Genomic DNA, 19,489 nt, shown 5'->3' with positions numbered 1-19,489 from the left:
TGAAGGCCTAGAATCACAATAGGTGCAGTTGGTGCCTGAGCTGGTCCCGCCAGCTCAACTATATCTGGAATCTTCTCCTGAGCTGGAGCAACTGGTGATGCTATAGGTGATGCTCCAACTGTTGTACGAGTTACACCTAGACCTCTACCTCGGCCCCGGCCCTGACCTCTACCATGACCCCAGCCTCTCGTGGCCCTAACTGGTGGCATTGGTAGCTGACCATCCGATCTGGTAGTACGTGTCCTCACCATCTGTGATAGAATAGAATAACATAAATTTAGTTTTCGGAATCAACAAATTCGCATGATAAAATACAAGAAAGTGAAATTTTCCTAAGGGTTCGGCAGCCTCGCAAAGATAAGTACAGACGTCTTCGTACCGATCCACAAGACTCTACTAAACCTGCTCATGACTCGTGAGACCTATGTAACACAGGTTCTGATACCAACTTGTCACTACCCAAAATCACACCTGTCGTGATGGCTCCTATCTTAATACTAGGCAAGCCGACATCCTCAATAAACCATAATTTCTTTTAAGCTTGAAAATATAATATCTAAATTTAATATAAAACCCCATATATACTGATATAAATACACTCCAAAACCCTGGTGTCACTGAGTACATGAGCATCTAAATGATAACAAAGTCTGACTAATAAAAACACTATCTGAAAATATATATAACAGTAGAAAAACTGGAAATAGAGACAGTCAAGATATACGGACGTCAAGTAGCTACCTCGATAGTCTCCAACAGATAAAGCTCCAAAAAACTAGCAACCGCCGTGTCCGGAGGTACATGGATCTACATACGAGGTGCCGGATGTAGTATGAGTACAACCAACTCAGCAAGTAACAATACTAAATAAAGAACTGAAGATAGTGACGAGCTTCACAGCTAAGTCCAATTACAGCAATTTCCAACATAAGAAGGTAGACATTCTTTCAAGTTCAATATTTACAACTCAAACAGTAATTGCATATCAAATTCGACTGAAATAGAAGATAATGTCTTTCATAAATTCCCAAAACAGTGATGTATGATAGTTAAAGTGCAACAATAATGAAATCAATGCATTCTCTCAGAGCAACAGTCACTCAGTCCTCCCATTCACTCCAACCTCACAATCACTCTTTCCTCACAGTCACTCATTCCTCTCAATTACTCAGCACCCGACACTCGGCACTCGCACTCAGTAGGTACCTGCGCTCACTAGGGGGCTGTACAGACCCTGGAGGGGCTACTTCAGCCCAAGCGATATATCAGGCCAATCATGGCATAAATTAATGAAATATGTTGCGGCATGTAGCCCGATCCCATAATATCCTCACAATCAGGCCCTCGGCCTCACTTGGTCATCAACCTCTCCAATCTCTCGGGCTCTCAGAAATCATGATAAACAACCCAAACAACAATGATATGATGCATCAATAATAAAAGAGACTAAGATGTAATGTGCAAGTAAAACTATGACTAAGTGAAAAATAGCAATTTAGCAGACAATTCAACATATACACGACCTATGTGGGTCGCTACAGTGTGAACACGTGTTTTAAACATGATTTATATTTTGATTTCTCTAATACATGAAAAATGTATGGATATCGACAGATTATTCAACCACATAGTTCCATGGAATTTATCAAGTCACAATTCCTACGGTGCACGCCCACACGCCCGTCACCTAGCACGTGTGTCATCTCAAAAACCAATCACATATCACATAATCCGAAGTTTCATACCCTCAGGACCAAATTTATAATTGTTACTTACCTCAACTCGTGTAATTCCTTACTCTGTTATGCCTTTGCCTCGCGAATCGGTCTCCAAACGCCTCGAATCTAGTCATAATTAATTCGATTCAGTCAATATAAATTATAGGAATTAATTCCATATGAAAATACTAATTTTCCAACAAAATCCGAAATTTAAATCAAAAATCGCCCGTGGGGGCCCACATCTCAAAACATGACAAAAGTTACAAAATATGAACTCCCATTCAACCACGAGTCCAACGGTACAAATTTTACTAAATTCCGACATAAACTCAACCCTCAAATCTTCAAATTAAACCAATAGGGTTTGCAAAATGTTTCCAACTTAAATCGCCATTTAAATGTTAAAAACAATTATGGATTCGAGTAATTTGACCAATATTGAGTTAAGAACACTTTCCCCATTGTTTTCCTTGAAAATCTCCCCAAAATCACCTCTTTCCAAGCTCCAATTCATCAAAAATGAAAAATGAGACGAAGTCCCATTTTGAGAACTTAAACTCTCTGCCCAGACATTTACTCTACGCGATCGCGGACTATCTCATGCGATCACGAAGCACAGTTTGCCCCTGACCAATTTTAACCTTACGTGATCGCGAACCTGTCCATGCGATTGCGAAGTTCAACTTCACAGACCTATGCGATCGCGGACTTGTCCACGCGATCGCGAAGCACAAACGCGTGACCTTCACTTTTGCTCTATTTCCTCTACACAAACGTGACCTTAGCCACGCGTTCGCAAATCACAAAATCCCAGAGCCACGCGATCGTAATTCTCTTCAATCGATCATGAAGTATAATTTCTCCACTGCCCCAGCTAAGCCAACGCGATCGCAAACCTTCTCATGCGATCGCGTAGAAGGAAACCAGATACAGATATCAGAAAATTTCCAGCAACACTTTAAGTCTAAAAATTGATCTATTAACTATCCGAAACTCACCCGAGACTCTCGGGACCTCAACCAAATATACCAACAAGTCCTAAAACATCATACAAACTTTGTCGATGCCTCAAATCTCATTAAACAATGCTAGAAACATGAATCATATCCTAATTCAAGCCTAATGAAACTAAAAAAATTCTAACTTTTACATTTGATGCTGAAACTATCAAATCAAGTCCGATTGACCTCAAATTTTGCCCACAGGTCATAAATGACATAATGAATCTATTCTAATTTTCAGAATCGGATTCTGACTCCGATATCAAAAAGTCAACTCCCCGGTCAAACTTCCAAACTTAAATGTCTATTTTGGCCATTTCAAGCCTAATTTAACTACGGACTTCCAAATAATTTTCCATACATGCTCTTAAGTCCAACATCACTATACGAAGCTATTTGAATCATAAAAACTCTATTTTGGGGTCGTTTACACATAGTCAACATCCGGTTAACTATTTCAACTTAAACTTTAAACCTTGGAACTAATTGTTCCAATTCATTCCAAAACCTCACCGGACCCGAACCAATTACCTCGGTAAGTCACATAAAACTGTAAGGCACAAATTGAGTGGTAAATGGGGGAATGGGGTTGTAATACCCAAAACGACCGGTCGGGTCGTTACATAAAAGAAAAACTTCCTCTCACTAACAGCCTTCCAATGAGGGAATGTGTCATTTGGAAATGGGAAAAAGGGCTAGATAACAGGTATTGGCAAGGTTGGAAAGTCACTCTATCATGCTATAGAAGATGTGTATTATGTGGTAGGTCTTAAACACAATCTTCTTAGCATATCACAAATGTGCGACAAAGGAAATGAGGTAAAATTCAATTTCAAAATTTGCACTGTCACTAAGCTTGATACTAATGAAATTGTGTTAAATGGTAAGAGACATAACAATGTATACAAGATATAAATTATTTTACTTTCCCAAAGTGAGCACACATGCTTAAGTGCAGTGGAAGATGATCCATTGCTATGGCATAGAAGACTGGGACATGCAAGTCTCTCTCAACTCAACAAGTTGGCAGCAAAGGACTTGGTCCTTGGGCTACCTAAAATTGAGATCACCTCTGACAAGGTGTGTGATGCATGTGTTAGATGGAAACATGTAAGGTCATCCTTTAAATCTAAAAAGTTTGTACGTACTTCTAAACCTCTGGAACTCCTTCACATGGATCTATGTGGACCAATGAGAATAAGGAGTATAGGAGGTAAGAGGTATGTGTTTGTGATTGTCGATGACTTCTCCAGGTATACCTGGACTTTATTTTTGGGATCCAAAGATGAAACCTTTGATATTTTCTGTGTATTTGTCAGAATGATTCAATAAAAACTAGGGTGCAATGTATTAATAATAAGAACTTACCATGGAATTGAATTTGAAAATTCAAAATTCTTTGAGTTCTATGGCTCACATGGTATTGACCATAATTTCTCTACACCTAGAACTCCACAACAAAATGGGATTGTAGAAAGAAAGAATAGGTCCTTATAAGACATAGGGAGGACCATGTTGATTGCTAGTGGATTGCCTAAGAGCTTCTAGGCTGAGGCAATCAATACTGCTTGCTACCTGCTGAATAGATGCATGGTCAGACTCATTCTTGAGAAAATCTCTATGAGTTACTTCAAGGAAGAAAACCCAACATCACTCACCTGAGGGCCTTTTGGTGCAAATGTTTTGTGCATAATAATGGGAAAGAAGATCTAGGTAAGTTTGATGAAGGAATTTTCTTGGGTTACTCTCCACATAGTAAGGCTTATAAGGTTTTTAATAAAAGAACTATGTGTGTGGAAGAAAATATTCATGTTATTTTTTATGATCTAACAATTTGGCTGAGAAAGGTCTGCAGGATGAAGTTTATGACATAGGATTCACTGGTGATGGAGATACAAAGAAATCTGAACCTCAGTGTGAAGATGGATCTGAAAACCACAAGGAAATTGACAGTGATCATGAGGAACAAGAAGAATAAAGAACTACTCTAACTACTGACCAGACTAATCAAGCTACATCTACTGGACCTGCTCCTTTGGGTCACTCATCGGGTGAATCTTCTCTAAGTATACAGATCATACCATGGAAGCATCAAAGCGCACATCCTCTTGAGAATATCATCTATGATCCAAATGCAGGGGTGCAAACCAGGTCTTCTCTAAGAAATCTATGTGCACTCACAACATTCCTCTCACATGTTAAACCTAAGACCATCATAGAAGCTCTAAAGTATCCATACTGGATCATAGCCATGCAAGAAGAGCTAAATCAGTTTAAGAGAAGCAAGGTCTAACACTTGGTACTGAAACCCAAGAACAGAACTGTCATAGGTACCAGATAGGTGTTTAGAAACAAGTTGGATGAACAAGGAAATATCACAAGAAATAAGGCCAGACTAGTGGTTCAGGGATACAATCAAGAGAAGGGCATTGACTATGATGAGACATTTGCACATGTAGCTAGAATGGAGGCTATAAGAATACGGATAGCCTTTGTTGCCCATATGGAGTTCACTTTATACCAGATGGATGTAAAGAGTGCCTTTTTTAATAGTTACCTGAAGGAGGAAGTGTTTGTCAAACAACCTCTTGGATTTGAAAGTGAAGAATTTCCTGACTATGTGCTCAAACTGGGTAAAGCTCTTTATGTACTGAAACAGGCTCCAAGAGCTTGGTATGAAAGGCTCTCAAAATTTCTCTTAGTCAATAACTTTTTAAGAGAAAAGGTGGACAACACTTTATTTCTAAGGAGAAGATGGAAGAATATTCTAATTGTGCAAGTGTATTTGGATGACATTATCTTTGAAGCTACCAATGAAGCAACGTGCAAGGAATTTGCCGAGATGATGGAAAATAGATTTGAAATGAGCATGATGGGTGAATTGAACTTCTTTCTGGGGCTGTAAATCAAGCAAACACCCACTAGAACCATGATACATCAGGAGAAATATATCAGAAGAAGTTCAACATGGTTTCCTCTAAGTCCATTGACACACCCATTGCAACTGCAACAAAGCTGGACCTTGATGAATAAGGGAAAAGTGTATAACAAAAACTATATAGAGGAATGATTGGGTCATTGTTGTACCTCACAACAAGCAAGCCTGATATAGTGTTCATGTGGGATTATGTATAATATTTCAGGAAAATCCCAAGAAATCTCACCTGAAGGCTGTCAAAAGGATACTAAGATATCTCAAAGGGACCCCTTACCTCTCTCTATGGTATCCAAAGGTATAACTTTGATCTAATTGGTTATACTGATGCTGACAAGGTAGGTTTTCATGTTGACAGGAAAAGCACGTCAGAAACAACTCATTTTGCTAGGTTCTTGTCTGGTGTATTGGGGAACCAAGAAGCAAAACTCATAGGCCTTATCTACAGTTGAGGCTGAATATGTGGCAATAATATCCTGTTGTGCTTGGTTGCTATGGATAAGAAAAAAACTATGGGACTATGGTATATTTGTTGATTGTGTTCCCATTTTCTGTGATAACACCAGTGCCATAAACATTGCTAAAAATCTATGTCAGCACATGAGAACCACGCACATTGACATTAGACATCACTTTCGTAAAGACAATGTTGAAAAGGGGAATACCTCAATTAACTTTTGTAAAACTAAAGATCAAATTGCTAATATTTTTACTAAAGCTCTGAGTAGGGATCACTTTGAAAGGAATAGACTAGAACTAGGTCTAATCAACTCCTCCCACTTAGTTGAATCCTAGTGATTGGCTAGAAAATGCATAATTAGATGTTATTAATTAAGTACAATGTGTTTGACTCAGGTACGTGCCATATTGTCTTAAGTCACTAGTACTTTATATCCTAAAATTATTGCTATTCTCAGACTTCTAATTCTGTTGGCATCACTTCTAATCGTCTTCTAGTCAAAGAGTAAGGGAGAATCCTAGTGAAATTAGAGTTCAATTACTCCTGAAATCCTAACATTCAAAGTAACTATTATAAGAGTCCCGTTAGAACTCAAATTCGGTCACCTTCTCTCTTTCAGTCAAATCAGGAGTAACGTCTTTAAAAGGATCTTATGATCAGCTTCTCAAACCTTAGTATTTCTCTCAAACCCTAAGCAAGAATCAAAATCAATTATCAAGAACTAATTCTCTCTTTCTCTTCTTCGAGTCTCTCATCTGATTACCATGCCTAAAGCTTGTCAAACACCCTCAAAAGTCAAATCATCAACCAAGGCTGAAGCAAAACCCAAAATCATGAAGCTCAAATCGAAGAAAAATGTCAAGCCATCAAGGAAACCCACACCCACACATGTTCCTTCTCCTTCGATATCCTCCACTATACTTACATCATCATCTTATAGTCCTATTATTCCTGATGTTCATATCATTCCCACCTCCACTATATCCCCTCTTCCAAAACCAACCACCTATGCACCCAAGCTTAATGCGAAAAATACCTCTAAGTCAACAAAGGTCAAGGCCACTCCAAGAAAATCTATCAAGAAAGTGCCTGATGCTGCTACGCAGGGTGACAATATAGCTAAGGAATCTGTGGTTCAGGGGAATCAGTGTCAGTCGCTATTGATCAGGTACAACATCCTCCTTCCAAATTAGATATTTTGGTGTCTTCTATAGATGTTGTACCCCTAGATACTCTCCCACCCACGAGTGAGAAGCCAGCAGTGGAGAAATTCACTATAGAAAAGGGTGTAGGGGATCTAGGGAAAGAGGTAGATACTACAGCTATGAAGCCTCTAGTTTAGGGGGAATGAAGTAAAGAACCTGTGTAAAAAGAGGCTTCTGATGAAGAACCTGTGCAAAAAGAGGCTTCTGATGGCCTTTCTTTTAGTTGGACTGAGGATGAGGAAGATGATGGGGGTGAAAAAGAAGAAGAAAAAGTTGTGAACAGTCATGATTCTACAGAAGAAGAAAATGATAGTGAAGAAGAGGAGGACTCTGAAAGTGAGGGTGAGGATCAAAAAAAGGTAAGTGAGAGTGAAGTAGGTGATGAAGATAGTGGGGAAGAAGATGGGATTGTGAGTGAGGAATATGAAGGTTCCATGAAAATTAGGAACATTGTCATAGCCCCTTCAGAAGAAACTGGAGAAGAGACAAGGGCTCAAGAACCTGGGTCTCTGTTAATTCCTTTCACTGGAGATAAAGAATTTAGCAGTGATAAAGATGATATGCCAGTATCTGAGGTAGGGAAGAAATACAGGAAGGCCCTTATAAAATCTACAAAGTCAGCAATCTCAACAAGGAAAGGAGTGGCTCCTCCTGCCATAACTCCTCTTACATGGAGTAAAAGAAAGGTTGTTGATGTACAAATAATTAAGGAGTCTAGAAGTGCAAAGAAGCCAAAGAAGAAGGTCTCAATTGTTGAACCTATTATTGAGGTGGATGGAGAAGATAAGTTTGACTCTGCCTTGCTAGCCAAGTCTTCTACACTAAAGATAAAGGGTGCCAAAGTTACAAAACCAGTTACCTGTTCTGCAAGGGCCAGTAGGGGTAAGATAAGAAAGAATGTGTCAGCTGCAGTTGAACGACTCACGGAGTTCAAGAATAGAAAAGTGCTAAAAGGGAAGATTCTTACGAACACTAATAAGAAGGGAATGGCTCAACTGGTTAAAAAACTTAAGCTACATGGGTGGAAGCACATGTTTGTCAAAGCTCCCCCCCCCCAGTATGTGTTCCTGCTATGATGGAGTTCTATGCAAATTTCAACATTAATGGGAAGGTCGTCAAGAGTAAGGTAGGGGGCTTTGAAATGGAGTTTGATGCTGAGGAGCTGGGGATGCTTCTGAATATATCTTCCTTGGGATTTAACAATTAGTTGAAGAAAAAGTGGCCAGCCATAGACAGTGATGTTTACACTGGCATTGTGGTCACAAGGAAGTTCTCCCAAACGTTTGAACTAGATGCTCCCCAGAAAGTGTACAATACTGATATGACTCCCTTCCACAAATTATTGTTTCATTTTGTCAATTCCTGCATTCCTCAGAGGTCTGAGAGAAGGCATGAAGATACTTTGTTGTACATGTCTATGAGGGAGCTGCTTGACACTGGTAGACCCATCAATCTTCCTAGCATGATAATTTAGCACATGGTAAGAGCTGCAGACACTTCCAAACCCAAGCATGTTATGCCTTATGGTTTCATGTTGACTAAGTTGTTTGACAAGCTCAACATTGCCTTACCTGAGCTTAAGTTTGGAACCACAATGACGTTTTGGATGTCGTTACCTTGAAGAAGTGTGGGTATGAGAAGATCAAGGCTACAGAACCCACAAGATTTGCTATTCTACCTGGGAGCAGTAGGGCTGCAGAGCTCAGTAAGAAGTTGGAGTTGGCTGTTGAAGAGAATGACAAGCTTCGTAAAGACAATAATGAGCTGAGAAAGGAAACAAAGCAACTCAGGGAAGAGCTCAAAAGATATAGAGAGGCTCATGCCCAATAGATTTCCACCCTTGTGAAAGCTTTGACCCCCTCTGCTTCTCACCCATGAACATGTTCCTTCCCAGTGTCCTTAGTTCTTTCGCTATTACAGTGATGCCTTATCTTTTGTTATTTTTTGTCTTAGTCTGAGTAGTTTGCAGTATGCATAGTTTATTTTTTTCTAATGATGAAGACAAGGCCCTGGGATTCTTTTGGCACTACTTAATGTCTCCTCTTGCTCTGCTTTACTGCTTGGTACTATATTAGATCATCAGCCTAGTCTATTTGCCTTGATTTTTCTTAAGCTTGTGTTGTAGCATGTTTGGCCTTGAATCTTACATTATCTGTGTTTAATGTCTAACATTTTTTTGGTTTTCGATGATGCCGAAAGAAGGAATATAAGGTTGGAAGGTTATTGTTTTGTGAACATACATGTCTGTCAATAGTGATTATCTGGTTCTTTGGTGTGATTATCCGGTTCTGTTGTGTACAAAGTTTGTCATCATTGAAAAGGAGGAATTTGTTCAGTATTGAAGTTTTGATGATTAACAAAGTATGACTAAATGTTCAAAGAACCACGTCCTCAACGTAACTGCTTAATTGTTCTGAAAAACCAGCTCCTGAGGAGAAAAGATCAGCTCCTCATGTTGATGCTTGTACGTCTGTACAAGACAGTAACTTTATTTCAAAATTACCCAGGTCCGAGTTTGATGGAAGAAGGCTACTATAAGTGATAAGGGTCGTTGCTCAAGAAGATACGGATAATTCAGTCAGAGACAAAAGTCCCAAAGCTTGTGTAATCCTTGGAACAGTATGAGTCCTATCAAAGAGGAAGCTGACTATGAATAGGACTCCTAGAAGATCTCAAATTGAAGCGTTTAAATATGATCAACTTTGAACTTCTGAACTATCCGTTCACACATCAACTAAAGAGCCATAAGTCATTTACTTGAGTCGAGTACTTGCATTGTATTCTTCTTGAGTCAATCTAGTGAACGTGTTTTAGGAAATTGAGTTGTAATTAAGTGTCATAAATAATTAGTGAGTTGGAGTGAGTATTTTGCTTTACAAGTTAGAGTAACTTGTGAATCAAATAGGAGTAGTAGGAGTACCGGAGAGTATTTAATTACAGTCTTGTAATTGATACATTTTGGCTCATTGTTCTAGTGGAGTTGGAGTTAAAACTCCTACGTGGTAGGTCGTGGTTTTTGCACCTTTTGAGCCGGATGATTTTTCACGTAAAATTGTTGTGTTCATTTTATTGCTTGTTTACTTTATGCTTAAGGGACACAATAAAGAACAAAGTTCTTTAGTAATCCATACGGGAACTCAAATTAACAAATGGTTTGGGTCTCAACCCACCCATATTTCATGAGGGTAAAAAATAGGTTGGGTGACAAAAGGGCGGGTTAAATATGGGTTAACCTATATTATATAAATATAATATTTTTTTCAAGTTCAATTTATAATTGTTTTTTTGCTCAAATTATTTAGTGACATAAGCATTACTAGAATAATATATACTCTTCTTCATTAAATTTATTCAAATTTGACTATCATATTGTAAACTTAAGTTACTCTTCTACAAAATATGACAGTTTTTTTTTAGGAAGAAAATGTGCTTAATGAACTTCAAGCAATAATCACTAATAATAAATGAAAAGAAAATACTTTATCTAAATTATGAAAAGAAAATATTCATTTTGTTAAAAATCTACATTATTTTGATAATAATAATAATAATAATAATAATAATAATAATAATAAAAGGGGAAAATACAAATTCTTAGGGTGTGTTTGGTAGGATCTTGAAAAATGAATGATTTTATCACTTTTTTTCCTAGTTTGGTTGGTGAGTGAAATATTTTCGAAAATATTCTCTAGTATTTAGTTAGAGAGTAGAAAATATTTTTTAGGAAAATAATTTTTTATGCTACTCTCCTCCCTCAAATCCCCATGTTTCATGTATCCTCCCCTCCCCCCCCCCCCCCACACACACACACACACACCAAATACCCAATATTTTTAAGACTTTATTTTCTTCAAGAATTTAATTATTCTTTAAAAAATTCATATCAGCTTTACTTTTTCACGCAAGACAATATTAAAATTTGTGCTCCATAACTAAAAAAAAATACTATTTTTTATGAAAAAGAAAGTACTCTTTCTACAATATGAAAAGACAGTACTCATTTTGTTGAAATGAAAAAGTGATTTTTTTCTACATCATGAAAATAAAATATTTATTTTGTTAAAATAAAAGAAAATACTCAAACGAAAGAAAATATTTTTTTACATCATGAAAAGAAAATATTTTTTTATTAAAATAAAAGAAAATACTTTTTTACATCATGAAAATAAATTACTCATTTTGTTAAAATAAAAAAGAAAGTACTCTATCTAGAACATGAAAAGAACGTACTCTTAACAATATTTCTATTTAGGATGGATGGGGGTTTGGTGGGGTGGGTGAAAAACTATACAAATTTGCTTTTACTTCTTAAACTATTTTTGGTATTCAAGTATTCATCTAGAAAGAACAACGCTAAACAATAGCAAACAATACTTATAATGTTTAGAAGAAAAAAAAATACTCACACAGTCAACTATAGTGAGAAGAAACTTACGAAGGAAGGGGAGTTGGAATACCGTTATACCATTTTCAGTTTAAAAATATCATGTATTTTGAGTGAGCAAAAGTTGAAAAATAACCCTCTAGGCTAACCTATATTTTACCCATGAATACCCATATTTCTACGGGTTGAATATGGGTTGAAGCCCAAATTTTACCCAACTTAAATATCACTCATCCAACCCACTAAAATATGGGTAGATTGGGCGGGTTGACAAAATATGGGATCATTTTGCCAGCACGAGGAAAAATTATGGGCTTGAGAGGAGCAAAGTAATCCACTATAATAAAAAAATTTACACTCAGTAGTTCCGAGTAAAATACTCCAGGGATCATTATACACTCAAAAGAAATAGCCCTCTTTTAAGATTCTCACATCACTACAATATCATTCATACTCTCTATTTTTTTTCACAAAGTATACCACTTGAATACTTCATACTGCTCTCTATGCTCTCAGATATATTTCTATCTGAGTTTGGTGTGTTCAATGAGAGGGAAAAGGCTCTCTATTTATAGAAATAATGGCCACCCATTTCAGCCAATCAGAAGGCTTGTTACGTTGCAAATTGTTGTTGCAACTTGCTAATTTGCATACTTGCAAATTGTTACCAAAACCAACTTTGGTCATAACAGATTTTGGAATCTGACTTCCTTTATTTTTATTATTTTTATTTTTCGTTATAGACCCCACAATCTCCCCCTCTATATTCATTTACCTGAATGAGGTAATACCAGAATTCTAACTTGAGTGCATGTTGACAAGTTCTTTACACAACTCGAACTTGTCTCTTGGTACCACCTTTGTCAGCATATCTGAATGATTCTCATTTGTAGGAATATTCTTAACATTCATAGATATGTCCTCTATCTTTTCCCGAATCCAGTGATATCTCACATCAATATACTTTATTCTTGCATGATACATGGTATTTTTGCTCAGGTCTATTGCTAGGGTCGCCTCTAACGTTGTTCCAAGTAAGGCTTTTGACTTAGGCCGTCAAATTTTGGGGGGCCTATTTTTTCAGAAATAATAGGTTTATAGGTATTTACAAAAATTAGTATTTAATACTTTTCATACAAAAGTAGAGTTTTTTTTATAACAGTAGCCTCAAAGAAAAGAAGTTTTCAAGATTAAAATAGATAAAATCTTACCTAATATTAACAATGTCTCAAGATAGATTTAATAGGTTGGCTACATTATCAATTGAAAAGGAATTATTAGAGAAAATTGATTATAAAAAAATTATTAACAACTTTGCATCTCGAAAAGATAGAAAAATAGACTTCAAATAAAAATATATATCACAACTTTCTTTTAAAAATTTAGGCCTCACATTAAACTTTGGCTTTAGGCTACACAAGTGTTTGAGCCGCCCTTGTCTATTGCACATTGGCTTTTAAAATAGACCACATGCTCCTTTTGATGCAATCCAAGCTCTTGAAGAAACTATTTCAGCCATATCATCTCCTTGCCAACTTCAATAGCGGCAATATACTTGGCTTCAGTTGTAGAAAGTGCGACACACTTCTACAAGCTTGATTTCCATGATATATCTCCCCCTGAAAAAGTAAGTGGATTTTCTGTTATCAAGGTCACTTGACATATCCGCATTTGTATAGATCTTCAAGATTGGATCAAATCCTCTAAAACACAAGAAGTCTCCTGAGGTACCTCTCAGGTACCTGATTATCCACTTGACTATTTTCTAGTATTCTTTTCCAGGATTTTCAAGAAACCTACTACTAACATCAACTGGATGAGCAATATCGATTTGGTGCTTACCATGCATACATCAGGCTTCTGCTGAAGAACAAGGAACTCTAGTCATGCTCCATTGTTCCTCGTTTGTTTTAGGATACATATTCTTGCTCAACTTCAAATGACTAGCACAAGAGGTGTGGTGAGTGGCTTATCACACTTCATGTATTCCAGTACCACGTTCAATGTACTTCTCCTAAGACAGTCACAACTTTCTGGTTGTTCGTTCTCGAACTATCTTCATCCCCAGAATTTGTTGTGATGGGCCCAAGTCCTTCATTTCAAATGACTTGGACAAATCTCCCTTCAACTTTGCAATGAGCTCCTTGTCTTTTTCTACAATTAATCTGGCATAGGTTGGTGACCTCCATAGCACTTTGGGAGGATGCCCGCCTAAGATAGGCCCAAGTGGTTGAGCCTACATCATAATTTGTGACAGTGGGGGCTTGCGTTCACGTGACCCCTTTTCTTAAAAGAAACTCGCTTAAGGTACAGATGAAAAAAAAAAAACTACTTTAAAAACGTTAAGGATGCTTTTAGTAATGAGGATACATTAAGGATGTACTTAAACGTTAAGAGTCGTTTGATTAACGACAAGTTATGCATAGATTAGTAATACAAGAATTATAATGTAATAATGCAGAGATCGTAATATAGAGACTAATAATGCAGGAATTACAATAATGCAGGGATTAAAAATTCAAGAACTATAATGTAATTAGTAGTGCAAGGATTTTAAAGTATAAATTATTTGATTGGATGTTTTCAAGGAAAAAGAATAAATAAATCTAAATAGCGTAACGGCTTTTTTGCTAATTTTTATTTATTTTAATTCATGTAATAATAGAAGTGTTCGTCGGTCGGTACGGTATAGTATTTAGACATTTCGGTTCGGTATTTTCGGTATTCGGTTTCTTAAAATGCAATACTAATACCGTACCTAATTAAATTTGGTATGATTTGGTTTTTCTCCTTTCGGTTTCGGTTTATTCGGTTTTGTAACTTCGGTTTATTCGATTTGAATACTAACTAGTGCATAGATAGAGTCATAGACTGTAATATTCTAAATTAAAGTACTCAAAAGTACAAAACTAAAAATATTTGTTGACAAAAAAATTGTCCAAAACTAGTGAATATCAACCCAGAGAGAGAAAACTGTGCATAAAAGAATAAATTTGATCATTAGAAATGTCAAGTTACTTGCTTAGAGTTAATTGATAAACTTAGAGAATAAAGGAAAGTAAAATTTTAGATTTTTATATTTTTGTTATAATTTATAATATGTGTATTGTGTAATATAATATATTGTTTGGTACATTATCGGTATTTCGGCATTTTATTTTAAAATACCATATACCATACCTAATACCAATAGTTTTTAAAACTTAAACCAAATACCATACCGAATATCAAAATATCAAATACCAAATACTAAAATATTCGATTTCGGTACGGTAATTCGGTATTTACCAAATTATGCAGAGCCTTATGTAATAATGCATAAATTCCTGCATAACTTTTGTAGGAAACAAAAGATACAACCAAACGACGTATATAGTTTAATGCGATGAAAGTCATAAGATGATTGAGACAATTTTCAGTTTGTTCGCCTGAAAAAGTATTTGCATTCATATGACAAGAAGCAAAAAGTTACACATTGGTAAAAGGTTTGGAAATATACAATGATATATTGTCGAGCAGGTATGTTGTATTTTCAAACTTATAAGAGATTTTATAGAGGACTTTGTCAAATTTAACCACCTTCACTTCAAACAATTTGAAAATTGCTGGTATTAACAGAGAAATGAAAACACCTTTCAAACACATTGTCCCTTTTTTTCTCCAATAAATCAAGTTTCTGGAGGATTTTGATTATTTTAAATTAAATCATTACTGTAGAATGCAATCTTTTTCAATTCAGTAGTAAAAGCCTACACCAAATAATGCTTTTTTTTAATTCATGAAGACACTCTAGGAAAGAAAAGGACAGCCCGGTGCACAAGTCAGCCCGCATTCACGGAGGATCCGTGGAAGGGCCGCATCACAAGGGTGCCCTAATGCAAGCATTAGTGGATGCTTCCACGGCTCGAACCCATGACCTATAGGTCATACGGAGACAACTTTACCGTTGCTCCAATGTTTCCTTTCACACTCTTGGAAAGAAACTTGTGAATAAGTCATTTCAAGTGGTATACTGGTATAGCTAGATAATAAGCATTTAACTGGTATAAAAGCACTTGACAAGTTAGGATAATATTGTTCATCATCTTGAAAGCCATGTGGTTAAAGAAACATTTTCTTATATTTTCTACTTTATTTTATCATTTTTCGATCGTTTATGGCTGCTATGAAACTGAAAGAGCAGCTCTATTGAGCTTCAAATCAGTGTTGACTGATCCATCTAATCGATTATCTTCATGGCAAGGAGAAAACTGTTGCAATTGGGAAGGAATCAAATGCTCAAGTTCAGGACATGTTGTAGTTGTCAATCTCCGGAATCCTAATCCGGATGAAGTCATAATCAATGTCAATAAGGAAGTTGTTTCAAACTCTAACAATACATCTAATTTTGCCCTTAAAGGTACTATATCTCCATTGCTCTTCACTCTTAACCATATGCAATATCTTGACCTGAGTTTCAACAACTTCATGCTCTCTAAACTACCTCCTCAGATATCAAACTTAACAAAGTTGACTTATCTCAATCTCTCAAATGTCATGTTTCAAGATTCCATCTCCACACAATTTTCAAACCTTACATCTCTAAGGTCTCTTGATCTTTCATGTGCAAACTTAGTACCTGATTTTTCTTCTTTTTCTGTTAGCTTGACATTTCCACTAAGGTTAGATTTTGGCTCACTGCTATCTTTTATTAGCTATGGTCGTATATCTAGTCCAAATCTAAGGTGGTTAGAAGGACTCCGAAGCCTCAGATATCTTGTATTGACAGGTGTTGATCTATCAAAGGCCTCCGAATCCTTTCATTGGGCTAAACCAGTATCAAGTCTTTCATATCTCATGTCACTTCGTTTATCCAATTGCAACATTTCAGGAAGAATTCCAACATCGCAGTTACTTAACCTAACTAATCTTTCTACTCTAGAAATGAGTTCTAACGCTCTAACATCCCCGATACCTGATCTGCTATCGAACCTCACAACCCTCTCAACTCTTGATTTTAGTGGCAATGATTTACATGGTCATATCCCTTACTTTCCTCAACTTGAAGAACTTTCTGTTGCTAGCAATCCTGCTATGATCATCAATCTTGTTTCAATGTTTTCAGTTCCATGGTCAAAGTTGACATTTCTTGACATAAGCTTCGTTCGGGTAGCTGGACCAATTCCTCCTCCTTTAAGCAACTCAACTTCATTAACCTTTTTCCGAGCTGATGGTTGCTCAATCCAAGGGTCGATACCTTCTTCTGTCACAGACCTTAAGAAATTAAGTGTACTGATGCTCAATGACAACAACATTACTGGCCAACTTCCTGTATCAATGTCCAGTTTAATAAGCCTTCAGTACTTATCTCTATTTCAGAACAGATTAGAAGGGCATATTCCCATTTCAATTTGTCGAATCCCCTCTCTCGAGTACCTGAATTTAGAATGGAACGATCTAACAGGACGTCTTCCCTTGTGCATACTTCAGCTTCCTAAGCTTTCATCACTTTATATTCAGAGGAATAGGCTGAATGGTAATATGCAATTGTCTTTATTCCAGAAGTCTAGATTGGAAGAAATAAGTTTAGGAACAAGTGGATTGTCATTGGAAATTGATGATCAACATCAACTCTTTGTGCAAACTTTCCAGCCCAAGATTTTGGAATTTACATCTTGCAACATGAGAGGAGAAATCCCAGAATTCTTTTCAAATTTGTCGAAACTCGTGGTTTTAAATTTGGTTAACAACAGTCTATCAGGAGCCATACCATACTGGTTGTTCAATCTCCCATCCCTCTCTATACTAGCTTTGTCTATGAATAACTTCGAGGGATTTATACCGCCAATGATTCAGCTGAAATCTTCTCGTTTCCCAACAATAGTAAATTTAGCTAGAAATAACCTTCAAGGTCCTATCCCTTCTCAGCTCGTGAATGTTAATGTCATCGATTTGACACTCAACAACTTTGTAGGCTCAATACCAACACTGATAGGAGAAGCTCCCGGTATCAGGTCCATATCCTTATCCGGAAACAAAATTCATGGTCCAATACCTGAATCATTTTGCCGAGAAGGTAATATTCTCCAGGTTCTTGATCTCTCCAATAATAGCTTGTCAGGTACCATTCGACGTAATTTGGGAAACTGCAAATCTCTCATTTACCTTAATCTTGGACAAAACAAGCTCACTGGAAGTGTTCCAAAAGAACTTGAACGCGTTACAAGCCTTCATTATCTGGACCTGAATGGGAATGAGTTTGATGGATCTTTTCCAACAATGATTGAAAATTTTCAAGATTTGGAAATTCTGAACTTGGCAGGCAATAGATTTAAAGGAAGGATACCAAAGTTCATCGGCGACCTACACCACCTCCGCATCCTCGTGCTTGCATCAAACTCTTTCAATGAATCTATCCCAGAAGGGCTAATGAAGTTAGAAAATCTACAATATATTGGTTTGTCCAGGAACAATCTATCTGGCCCCATTCCTGAGAATCTTGATGGCTTGAAAGCGATGACGAAAAGACAAAATGAGGCGACCATCTTAGGTTATGTTTACTCCCTCAAGTTCACTGGTGCTCAGCTAGAAATTGTCACCAAAGGACAGACACAATGGCTCGAGTCAGTGTATTCCTACAACACTGGATTCGACGTCTCAAGCAACGCTCTCACTGGTAAAATCCCTGAGAAAATTGGACTTTTAAGTGGACTTCCATTCCTGAATCTCTCACATAATAATCTTTTCGGACTTATCCCAAAGACTATTGGTGCGATGAGTTCCCTCGAGTCGTTGGATCTCAGCTATAACCATTTCACAGGGGAAATTCCAGTGACATGGACACTGTTAGATTTTCTCCAGCATCTCAACATATCTTATAACAATTTGAGTGGAAGGATTCCAAGCGGTCCGCATTTTGACACACTGTATCAAGATGGAACAGCATATATTGGAAACAAATACTTATGTGATGCACCTGGTGGGATGAATTGCAGTAACAATGGTCCATCTATCACTGAAACTGTAGAGAACAAATATGATCAAGAAAATGTCCCTTTTGTTGTAGTTATATTCTTGGGCTTTGTAACAGGACTTTCTGGAGTATTTCTACTCTTATACTTGATAGATGACAATTGGAGGAACATGTACTGGAGGGCAGTAGACAGAATTGTGTTGAAAATAGTAAACAGTGAATCATGAGATATATGACAGCAGTCATTGAGTTCAGTTTTCAGTTTTCACTTTAAAGGTTTGGCTGCTGGAGCAACCATCAATATTCTTTTTCTCTTTTTTTTTTTTTTAAAAGCCAGAGAAGTTAAAATGAAATTATTTTCCAAAAATGGAAATAAGGACTGAGCACTAGGAAAGAGAAGCCATTCTTGTAGTACTGAAGAGGCAGTTATATAGTCCTACTCTTATAATCAGATTACAAAGTTCTGTTTTCTTTCTCAGCTAGGTCTAGATGTTTATATATTATATTCCCAATAATGCTAAAGATGTGCTTCTTTCAAAATGGTATTTTAGCTTTTAACATTGTTTTGTTGGAGTTACAAGAACAAAAATTGTAAAGGATGATCTTTTCTCTATTGTATATTTCTCCAAAACTGCATGGAGTGGTTTGGGTTTACATACTACTTATGCGGGTGAATAATAATGAATGAATTATATGAAGAGGTTAATAATGAGGAGATTATTATACATGAATTACTAACTTTAAAAGAGTATTTTGATATATTAATTCCGTTTCTAATAGATGTATTCTTGTTCGACATTTTATTTGGCATAAAATAATACAGTAATTTTC

General features: G+C 36.7%; 1 protein-coding gene across 1 annotated transcript; it reads left to right on the top strand.

Annotated features, from left to right (window-relative positions):
* Positions 1-15,801: 15,801 nt before the first annotated feature.
* On the top strand, positions 15,802-18,919 carry LOC107777954 (uncharacterized). Its single transcript, XM_016598127.2, has one exon. It carries the CDS (start codon positions 15,802-15,804, stop codon positions 18,883-18,885), a length of 3,084 nt encoding a protein of 1,027 aa, XP_016453613.2. The 3' UTR covers positions 18,886-18,919.
* Positions 18,920-19,489: the final 570 nt, after the last annotated feature.

The sequence above is a fragment of the Nicotiana tabacum genome, chromosome 13, assembly GCF_000715075.1.
Source record: "Nicotiana tabacum cultivar K326 chromosome 13, ASM71507v2, whole genome shotgun sequence".
NCBI lineage: Eukaryota > Viridiplantae > Streptophyta > Magnoliopsida > Solanales > Solanaceae > Nicotiana > Nicotiana tabacum.
The sequence above is the reverse complement of the archived record's forward strand: the minus strand, read 5'-3'. Positions and strand labels throughout refer to the sequence as shown.